The 11,453-nt window shown below is 49.5% G+C and overlaps 1 protein-coding gene and 1 non-coding gene across 2 annotated transcripts; one reads left to right on the plus strand and one right to left on the minus strand.

Moving 5' to 3' along the window:
* Positions 1 to 1,220: 1,220 nt before the first annotated feature.
* Positions 1,221 to 1,293, minus strand: Trnar-ucg. Its single transcript has one exon. It is a non-coding gene; the product is annotated as a tRNA-Arg (tRNA).
* A 6,534-nt stretch (positions 1,294 to 7,827) lies between these two features.
* LOC115330343 lies at positions 7,828 to 10,947 on the plus strand. The gene is made up of 3 exons (XM_042290147.1): positions 7,828 to 8,072; positions 9,353 to 9,553; positions 10,359 to 10,947. Exons 1-3 carry the CDS (start codon positions 7,828 to 7,830, stop codon positions 10,933 to 10,935), a joined length of 1,023 nt encoding a protein of 340 aa, XP_042146081.1. The 3' UTR covers positions 10,936 to 10,947.
* The last annotated feature ends 506 nt before the right edge of the window (positions 10,948 to 11,453 follow it).

An 11,453-nucleotide genomic window follows, 5' to 3' on the forward strand; every position in this document is an offset into this window, starting at 1 on the left:
CTGTCATCATATCTGCAAGGAGCGCCGTGTTTTTGGTAGGATGTAAACTAGAAGTGTGGCTTCGGCGTGACGCGTATTGCCCATTAGAAATTTCACGTAAGGAGAGAATCGGGGAGCCTTGTATGCAGGTGCTGAAGTCCCCTGATTACATATATGTTTGTGGAATACCAACAAACAAGTAAAAGTCGATGTTCTAGATCTGTCACTTTGGTATCGATGGACGTGTCACTGAACAACGTCCATCGAATGGGGTTAGTGGAACCCAGCGTAGTCCTATATCGCGCTAAAGCCGGATTTTCGTGAACATGGATAATAGGCGTTCGTCTTCAATGTCCCCTAAAGCGCAGTGGGACATAGACGCTCCTGGGACCAATCAACATCCTCCCATGCATCATCTGACCCCGCTCTCTGCGCGTGGGTATAGACGGGAGCGTGATCACGTGGCGAGATTTGGGGCCAGGAGCGTATAGCCCTACTGATCTCCACTAGAAGGGGCTGGATGGCGCATTGAGCAAACAGGTATGAAGCCACGGGAAGGAAGCGGCTTGTCCCGGAAGTGAGCGCTTAGCAGGCTTTGTAACCCTTTCGGTGCTGGTTCGAAAAGCGTCGAGGGCGCTGGATTTTCGCTTGTTCCCTCAGAGAGCCTGCTTGTTGCGCAGTAAGAGCGCATGCAGTCCCGATAAGTATCATGGGAAGCCATTAAATGTAAACATTTTAAAATTCTAGTTGATCAAGTGTGAATATGTCCCAAGTTCAAATGCCTCGTTCTCGGGATTTAATCAAGAACGGGAGTATTAAAACCCAATCAGAGGCACAAAAAAGCATGGTCCAAAATATCGACTGAATGGACTAGGAAGCTCAGCGCACGCCCGACTTGCGGGACAAGCATCGAACTTCCAGTGGCTTCACTTGCGCCAGGCTCGGAGAGCAGCTAAGTGCCATCCAGCCCCCTATAGTAGAGATCAGTGTGTATCCCCTTCCACCGTGTCACCTCACGCAGGAATCGCACTGCTCATACATCATGCAAACGACAGTCTGCAAACACGAGTCACCGTTTAGAAAGTACAAAATGCACCCATTCCCCATGACCCCCTAAAACTTACATGTTTCTGCGTTATTTTATTAATCGTCATTGTTTTCATTCTTTCAATCGTCACTGATGGACCGAGAACAGCCGGACGTCTCTGTGAAATGCCAGAGCGACAAAAAATATAATAACGCGTCCCCGGTAGGACTCGAACCTGCAGTCTTCTGATCCGAAGTCAGACGCCTAATCCATTAGGCCACGCGGACTTTTTTTTTTATTTATTGCCTGATTAGACAATAGGTACAACCACAGAAAGCACACTCACGCTCACAAATGTTAAAAGCGCGTAGGCCTCTGTGCAGTCACGCGACTACTTTAAAATATTTTTAAACACACCCACGCGTCTATAGAATGGATATCCAGTCAGGAGGCTCTGACAGAGTGCGATACACTTCCCGAATATACGCGACAATTTCAATTAATTAGTCTCTCGCGGGGCGCACCTTTATTTCTGCGTTGTTTACTCCCGTTCTGGTGCTCCAGAGGCTGTGGAGGCCGAGAAGCATGAGCAAGTCGTACGGAACCCCACCTTCATTGACCAACGGCAAAAAACGGATGCCCTGTGGTGTAAGGGGGAGGTCTTTCTTCAGCATGCGCTGAAGAATGTCCCATAGGAAAACCGCATCCCAACAATCGAGAAATAAGGGTTCTATTGTTTCGGGCTTTTTACATATAGTAGACAATTGATCGACCATGGGACCAGACCGACCTCTCTCTTCAAGCCATGGCTTTACAGGCAGCGTGCCGCAGTGCAGTTTAAAGAAAAATAATTTAAAAGAAGGCTTCAAAGGCATTTTCTTTACCCTCTATAGATGTCCTGCCCTGGTCCGTCACAGTACAGTGACCTATATAAAGGTACTGGTAAAAGAACGTCCACGAGGTCTTTATACAGCCGCTTGCTACTTACTGAACTTAGATACTCCAAGGAAAAGCGTACCTTGAGCATACGAAAGGAAAGTACGACTTCTCGCATGAACCCTTGAACGTTAGCACATATTGGGTCACTAGACGACACGAGAAACTGGGGCAGAGAATTTCGCAAAAGGACCTGCAGAACTGCACGCAAAGATGAATCATTCTGGATGGCTAGGTTGGACATTTGAGAAAAGGTACATGGAAGTGACGCAATGGAAAGGAGGAACGTATCCTAGCAACACTCACGTGGCGGCTTTGCTCACTTTGACGCCGCTACGTCATCGCAAACTTGACACCTGCCACCCGTTTGAGCGACGTGCGGTGCCAATTCCCGACGAGCGGAGGGAGCTACGCATTCCCCGCGACGTCCCTACGCGCGGGTTACGGGGTAGGATTTACTACGACGCGGGGGAGCAGTTTCTGCGTTTAGTTAAGGAACGGCAACCAATCCTGTGCGTCGCTGGCCGTCGCATCTGTTCTAGTACAGGTAAAATTATTGAAAAACAATAAAAATCTGTTGGGCGTTGTTAAAACAAACCGCTTTTTTGTGTCGTTTTGCAATACATTTAAGAGTTAATTGGAGAGAAAGTTGTTTCAATATTACAGGGAATGCGGGATGCGCGCTTCGCGCCTTCTTTGAAGCAACATGTCGAAGCAAGCCAGGATCACGGAGCTGATGGTTGCACATAAAGAGCTCCCGTTACCAGCGTTTCGCAGTCCCGGCGCTTAATGAAGGCGCGGAAGCAAGCAGACTACTTGGACAAAGACGCCTGCTTGCTTTGTTGAACCCAAGAAACATTCGGTTGATATGGCTTACCCTGAAAAAGGAAATAAACAAGATTTGTAAGATTTGTCAACAAACAGCGTCTCCAAAAACAGCTGTGTGTTCGGAGACGCGCCTTTCTTTTCCTTCCCTGTCTCAGGTCAAGGTATGTCCACTTTTCACGAGCTCGCCCGCGCGCTCACCTTTTTTTGAGACCTACAGTGTAGTGATAACTTTCAACAGCAACTATTATCTTGTCTGGAATACCTCAGTTGCAAACTTCGCCAAGTCTTTTTTGTATATACTGTAAACGACTTAATTTGCGCGAATCGCCTACAATTCCGGTAAGATGTCAACACATTGGTATTTATATTGAGATCCCACCGCGTCGCGAAAATTAGAACCTGCAAACTATTCCAAAACTTAAGCTTAACCTAAATTGCGAAAAAGAGGTCGCTTAAACTATATTATTGTCTAACTGCATTTAATCTTGCCCTCAATATGGCAGGCCTTCGTGTATATTAATAAATATGTTACGAAATACAACCTAGAGGTAGTGTGCTCAAAACGTGTTCAAATATGAGATCAATGTTTGACATAACGTGCGATTTAAGAATCTCCAAGTGTTTACGTTGTGCTATGCTAGTGTGTTCATTTTTACTTTCGAGAATGAAATATTGCAAAACCTCTTTTCGTATCATTTTACGTTCTCAAGTTACGGTTTTGCATTCTAAAAATAAAGTCCTTTCACAAATAAACTAGCTGTGCCACATAACATAAACCCTGATACTGTACGTAAGAAAGGACACATACACCGAAAGGTCTCAAACACAGCGGAAATTTTTATTTTCCTAAAAGTGCTTAAATAGGCACCATGACAAAAAGTAAGAGGGAGGGAGAAACCTGGATTGACTTAGTGAGATTTTAATTGACAGAAATCCCAATACTAACATCAAGAGGCACACTTGAGTGATGTAGTCATAATACCGAAGGTAATAACGGGATGTTTAAAACCACAGGGGATATGACACAGTACCCAAAATGGCAATATTCCTGGTTTAATCAACAGTAAGAAATGGGTCTTCACAGGTCAACAGATGGTCTAAAGTATTTCTCGGCTCTTTGCAGGGGAAAGACAGGTGACCATTGTCGGTTATCAATATCTCCGCCATGCACTTAACACATATCTGGGGGCAGTACCGTCCGTCTCTGAACACACCACATGAAATACCTGTGAACAAATCCATCACGTTCCTCGACCTCACATTGAAATTTAAAGGTATAAACTATTGTTGGAAGTAGGAACCAAGGTTCTGCAAAGCATTTCTTTTGTTTGCTTCTGGACATTCTAAAACTATAAAACGTAGTGTTTCCTACATTGCTCTTGCATCGGCCTTAAAGAAATATTGTCACCAGAATAACGGGCAAAGTTTTGAAAAGCAATTTTCCTGCCTACGTGATTCTTGGTATTCGATTGGTTTCCTGGGAAGTGCATCTGAAAACATCTACAGCAAACTGTAACACAAATCAGCTGACGCAGATATGGAAGAGAGAATACAAGAACTAAGCAAAAAATTGTAGTACCCTACATTCATGGCATAACCTATAAATTACAAGCAAGTAGCTGCGAGGCAGGGCAATAAGGTTGTGTACTCTGCTCCAAACAAGGCGTATTTTATGGAGAAAGGTACAAAACGCAGGCGAGCTGGTGAACGACATCCATAGTGACCCCGAGATGTAGGAACAATAAAGAAACTGACAGAACAATGAAGTCTCTAACAGAGCTTAAAATTTATTGAACAACCATCGCCCTGTATCCATGTCCCAGACCTCTTTCACAATTCAAACGACCTCCTCGCCCACTACACAGTGTATCCTAACAAGACAAGACGAAGTCAATTGCAACGTCAACCAGAAGAAAATGTGCAACATTTCTTACAAGACACAATATGCCCCGTGTGACACAAGGGTTGTTTATCACATTCCTCCATCACGCGGCATATGTCCCATCGGTGAAACTGGCAGGTGCGTAAATGATAGGACAAGAAAGCATGCAGCACCTGCCAAGGGAACAACAGCAGGTCATTGCCGCGCTTGTAAATGCAGTGTTGTGTTTAGCAGCATCACCATTCTTGCAAGAAACAAAAGCCTGTATGCACGAGAAATGCGAAAACATTTAAAACAATGGCTATCGAAGGAAACAAAGCAGCATGCCATCAAACTCGACAAGAAAAGCAATAGTGTTCGGAATGTTTAACGTTTTGCTGAAATGTGGGTTGTTTCACACTAAATTGTATATCTACAGCTGTCAGAATAAAGAACAAAAAGAAGCGGATAGCTGAGGCACATGAATAGGAAGTGTTAACCCATGGTTAGTAGTCCAGCAACATGTTTTTCTCTCAAGTTCAAGCTGGCTCGAGCCATGGTGGCTGTGTGATGAACTGTGCAAGGTGTTGGAGCTGAAGACGCTGCTTAGCGTATGGACGGCCATGACTGCGAAGCAGAGAGTGAAGTGTGCACGTGACGGCTTTCACGGGGAGGGCTTCACTGACGGCAAGGGAACAGACGGGTCCTTGGTGGTCAGGACCGCAGTCGTGGTGGTGAGCGGCCCCCCGTCGCCGGTGGCGTCCGTGCTGGGCATCACCGTGGCGAGGGCAGTAGGGGCTCCCCGACGGCGTCCTTTGGGGCGAGACCACTGTTGTGGCGACAGACTCCTTGATGCCGGCGGCGTCCCTCATGGGTGGGACTGCAATCCTGGCGTGTGTGGCGCTGCGCAGGGGCACGGCTGCAGCAGGTTTTGAGCCGGGCGATAAGGTGTTGCCTCAGAGCCTTGTCCGAGAGGTCGACCGGAAGGTTGGCAGGAGCATGCCTCTCGCCATCAGACGCTGACCCCTCCGAGCTCAGCTCAGACTCCAACTCTCACTGTTCAGGGTCGGAACCTGACTCCGGTTTTGGCTCACTCAATGCAAGGCAGGCGTTGTCTAACACTGCACGTGCCGCTATAATGGTGGTGGTGGCTATTGATGGATGGTAAGGCAGAGTCCGGTTCCTTTGTAGACACGAGAATCAGTTTTTCAACAGCCCACTGCGGCGCTCCACAACGGGCCTGACCGAGGAATGTGCATTACTAGACCGGCAGCAAGTAATGGAGGTCACGTGGATCCCAGGGACAGGGGTGATGAACCAAGACTCCAGGCCGCAGCCGTTGTCGCCTGCACGTTTAGAGGACGGAATCTATTATAATCTGTTATTTTTAAAATTGATGGCAAGGAAGCTGTGAAAAGAGCTGAATGCAACTTTATGTTTTCCTGGTACTAAGCTCCTTCGGATACTATTTACAAAGACGTGCCAGAAGTATAGACACAGGGCCTGCACAGTTGTTAATGTTTGGTACAGCACATTTTCTGTGGTACTGTGGTTTTCAAGCGGTACACCGCCACTGTATGCAAGACGAATGAATCGAGCATGCTCACCGAGGAGGAGCCTGTCGTCGTCTACCAGCTGCCCTTGCTTGATGTTGCCGCAGAGCCAAGAGAAGCATTACACAAAGGAGTTGTGCACCGACCCAGGGCACCGTGGCTCCATGCATCTTAACCGGGCATTCTGCGTCACGCATCTGAAAGTATGAGAGAGATACCGACATGAATTTACCTGAATGTTCCACTCATGGTTCACAAAGCAGTCTCAATTCCAGAACCTTCCAAGTTCTTTTGACACTATTAACATGATTGCAACACACCTTCATGGACGCAAGATATGATGACAAGAAATCACTTCTTTAAAACAAACATAATGTGGCGGGCGGAAGGATGCACGTTTTAAAAGTCACGACATACTACCTAGAGCACACGCGCGTGAAGTCGGAGCAGAGGGGCGGATTCAGAGGGAGTGGTCCGGATGACCCCCCCTCTTGAATACTGCATGTGTCAAAATTTAGGGCGTGCAGAGGGCTAAACATGATACGCTGACCAAAAACCCTCCCCCCCCTCCCCCCCCCCCCCCCCCCCCTCCTCTAGAAATACCTGCGTCCGACCCCGGCGGAGCACACAAGCCAGCACCTCTCATCTATAAAATGGCATATCGACACCGTACCGGCGTTACGCTGTATTCTTTTTGACACCCATAGAACTGATTTTGAGTACGTAATACGAGCGTACGTACCACCATCACGTTGAGGGCGTAGAAATACTTGCGGCACAGTGCACCGCCTTCGTGGCGGTGGGATCGTTCTTGGACGGGCCGACGATGGCGATCGTCGTTTCGTTCACGCAACCGATGACGCCGAATATCCTACCGAGCGGCCTGAGGCCCGTCTCCACGTCGTACCTCTCGCTCGGCGTCTTGGGAAAGTGGAGCCAGCCGCGCCGGACCCCGACACGACGCACGATAGCGACGGGCGCGACGCGGACAGAGACGCCGACTGTCTTCAGTCCCGCGCTACGTGCTCGTCGCTCGCCTCCAAACTTTGGAAGCACTCCGTGTCGCAGAAACGAAGTGAACACCACTTGAAGCTCCACAGTCGTTAACGTCCACGAGCTTCGTTTCGCAGTCTCTTCACCTCCGGTTCCTCGCGCCAACGTTGTCTCGCGCTGCCGGCGCTGCGTCGCACGCTTGCAATCCTCCGGGAGCTCGCATGCTGCGCGGTGCTGCCGGTAAGTCTTCCCGGCGAAAACAATAACACAATTAGTTGAAAAGTGCCATAATCGCCCGACGACGACGCGGTTTGGAAAATATGACCAGCGAAAGACACCTACTCAGGAGCAAGTACCTTTTGGAACGTACTCGATACAAAACGAAACGTCACTTTGTTGTCACGTCCGGTAGCCAGTTTTGCCGACTCCACCCACATTTTTCTAGGGAAAAATCCTAGAAGCAAAAGCAACTGGCCGCTCTGTTCCATCTTCAAACGCATGGGACAGGACTGCCCCTACTCCATACGCCGATGCATCGCATGCCAGTATAATGGGTCGACACGGAAGACGAGGTCGAGATGTTCGAGCTTCGGGGGACACGTCCGCGGCCTCTGCAAGTAACAGTGAAGGTGAACACGATTCCGCTGACGATGGAAGTAGACACCGGGGCGGCGGTGTCGGTACTCCCGTTAGACCTGTACAAGACAAGGTTTCCCAATCTAGTGAAGGGAAGAAGTGGAGTCGTCCTTCGAGCATTTACCGGTAAAAAGGTGAAGCCGGTAGGAGAGGCACAGGTTGAAGTGGAGTACCAAGACCAGGTTCACAAGTTACCGCTGCAGATTGTGGACTTCAAGGGTCCCCCGCTTTTGGGACGTGACTGGCTGGAGGTGCTGAGGCTCGACTGGACAAGCATCAAGGCTGTCCAGTGCTTGGAGAAGGGGAGCAAGGAACAAGTCGACACGCTTTGGAAGGACTTTGCTCAGGTGTTCTCAGACGATCTGGGCCGTCTTCAGGGGTTTGAAGCTCACCTCAAGCTGAAGAGTGGGCACACTCCAAAGTTCCTCAAGCCAAGACCAGTGCCCCACGCCCTGAAGGAAGCTGTCTCTAAAGAACTGATGGCACTGAAGGAGGCGGGGATCCTGACCCCGGTGGACAGCAGCGAGTTTGCATCGCCCATCGTGCCGGTCGTCAAAAAGAATGGAGACATAAGAATCTGCGGCGACTACAAGGCAACAATCAACCCGTGCTTGGAGGTCGACAACTATCCGCTCCCCAGGATAGAAGAGATGTTTGCAACGCTGGCAGGAGGGAAGTTTTTCTCAAAGCTGGACCTGTCAAAAGCCTACCTACAGCTGGAGATGCATCCTGCAGCGCGGAAGTACCTCACCATCAACACCCAGTTGGGGCTGTTCCAAGTGAACCGTCTTCCCTTCGGCATAGCATCTGCACCCTCCATTTTTCAAAGAACTATGGATCAAGTGCTTCAAGGGCTGCCGCAGACCACCTGCTACCTGGACGACATCCTGGTGACTGGCAGAACGAAGGGTGAGCATTTTGAAAACTTGAAAGCAGTCTTAACACGATTACAAGAAAAGGGAATGCGTCTTCAGAAAGAGAAGTGCAAATTCTTCCAAACGGAAGTTGCCTACCTCGGGCATGTGATTAGTCGGGATGGTCTACGAACCATGGAGGATAAAGCAGCAGCACTTCGAGATGCGCCCACTCCCAAGAACAAGGCAGAGTTGCGTTCATTCCTTGGGCTTGCTAACTACTATGGCAAATTTCTACCGAACTTAGCAACTACCGTGTATCCTCTGAATCGTCTACTGCAGAAGAAGGCTGCATGGGAATGGAGCATAGACTGTCAGGACTCCTTTGATTCGCTTAAGAAGCTGGTGACGTCGGCACCTGTCCTGACATATTTTGACCCGCGTCGACCCATTATACTGGCATGCGATGCATCGGCGTATGGAGTAGGGGCAGTCCTGTCCCATGCGTTTGAAGATGGAACAGAGCGGCCAGTTGCTTTTGCTTCTAGGACCCTGACTGAGCACGAGAAGAATTATTCTCAGTTAGAAAAAGAAGGCCTAGCTATCATCTTTGGAATAAGAAGATTCCACTACTATTTGTATGGCTATCACTTCACGCTGATCACTGACCACGCTCCCTTACAGAAAATCCTAGGCCAAACGACCGGGATCCCTACAATGACAGCAGCGAGGCTCCAGAGGTGGGCCTGTCAGCTAGCCGCACACCGCTACACCATCGTCCACCGGTCTTCCGAGGAAAATGCCAATGCAGACTGCTTGTCAAGACTCCCAAAAGCAACGGACAACCCCAACACAGACGCCGTCGACGAAACGTTCGCCTTCTACTGTGAGTACTTCGACAATGTACCTCTTAGATGTAAAGACATTGCACGGGCGACGTCCAGAGACCCCCTCCTAAGTCAGATCGTGGAAAGAGTAAAGCATGGTTGGGGCCCAGAACGCAAGCCAACCGATCCAGAGTATGCACCCTTCCACGTACGCCGCAATGAGCTGTCACTCCACCAAGGATGCCTCATGTGGGGTTTACGAGTGGTGATTCCGAAGACCCTGCAGAAAAGGGTCCTAGAAGAACTTCATGGGGACCATTATGGCATCGTGCGCACTAAGGAAATGGCTAGGAGCTATGTTTGGTGGGCATCCCTGGATAAAGACATTGAGAGGGAAATTGGAGGGTGTACCATGTGTCAGCTGCACCGAAACAATCCGTCCGCTGCTCCCCTGCACCCTTGGGCATGGCCGACACGTCCATGGGAGAGACTGCATGTGGATCTGGCGGGACCTTTCATGGGTAAAATGTTCCTCGTGCTCGTGGATGCTCACTCCAAATGGCCAGAGGTGTTTGTCTTGGAGTCTACGACGTCGAAGGTCATAATCCAGTGTGTACAAGATTGCTTCGCACGGTTTGGTCTGCCCACAACCATGGTTTCTGACAATGGGCCTCAGTTTGTGTCGGAGGAATTTCAAACTTTCTTAAGGAACAATGGTATCGCCCAGGTCACGTCTGCACCATACCATCCCGCTACGAATGGACTAGCTGAGCGGTTTATTCAGACCATGAAAAACTATCTGCGGAAAACAACTTCGAGCCATCCCCTCCGTACAAGGTTGTCACGTTTTCTTCTATCGTACAGGAACACCCGGCACCCGACAACAAGAGAGTCTCCGGCCCAGTTGATGCTACAGCGGCATCTTCGCACCAGACTGGACCTCCTGAAACCATCAGTTGCAGACTGTGTGGCCAGCGCACACTACCGCCAACAGCGGCAACACCCAGGACAAGAGCGGGCTTTCACTGCAGGAGACCAAGTCTATGCCAGAGATTATCGAAGTGGTCACAAGTGGCAGCCAGGAACAGTCGCTGCCCAAACTGGTCCAGTGTCTTTCCAAGTGCAAGTCTCCCCGGGACGGGTATGGCGAAGGCATCAGGACCAGTTGCTCCGAGCACCGTCGCAAGACTCCGGACCTTCAGAGTCTCGTCCAGACGAAGCGGGAGGGGTGTCTGCCACGGCTTGGACAGACAGCACACCGGAAGACAGCGCAGGCGACAGATGCCTTTCACAGGCCTCTTTGCCTGCACCATCCGAAGTCCCGAGGCCAAGAAGCAACACCCAGGATGCTGAGACGCTCGTGGATGCAGATAATAGTGACGGAGAGCGACGGTATCCCGTGCGAGATCGGCGCAAGCCTCGAAGGCTAATAGAAGAATGAAAAAAAAAAAAAGCGACGGACTTTTCTAAACTATTTACTGTTAATGGCAGGATGTTACCAACTGGGTATGTTTGTTTAAAAAGGAGGGGAAAGATCTGGTGTCCAGAGGGCACTACGAGCGCGGGTACGGTAGCCGGGCAAAAGAAAACCTGGTGCGTATGGGACTTCAGAGTTGTACTCGGCACGAGCGGTGCTGGAGGGTGGCAGTTGAATAAAGGTCTTCAAAAACGCAACAACTTTTGCTTCCCAGCAATCAGACGTGATGACGTCACTTCCGTGTACTAAAAAAAGGAACATGTACAATGTCGAACCTAGGTCACCTGGTCGCGCAAAAACACGAACCTTGAAACAATCTGACGGATGAACAAGTGGGACAGCCTCAGACCTCCACTACGAACAGAGCGAAACAAATTTGTACGGGAAGAGCGCACCCAGCACGAACTCCAAATAAAAACTGGAAAGAACTTTGTGCAGTTTCTGCACGTTAAGGTGAGACATAGGCAACGCTTGTAATATAT

This window comes from Ixodes scapularis, unplaced genomic scaffold, assembly GCF_016920785.2.
Source record: "Ixodes scapularis isolate PalLabHiFi unplaced genomic scaffold, ASM1692078v2 PGA_scaffold1__304_contigs__length_218370807, whole genome shotgun sequence".
Lineage (NCBI taxonomy): Eukaryota > Metazoa > Arthropoda > Arachnida > Ixodida > Ixodidae > Ixodes > Ixodes scapularis.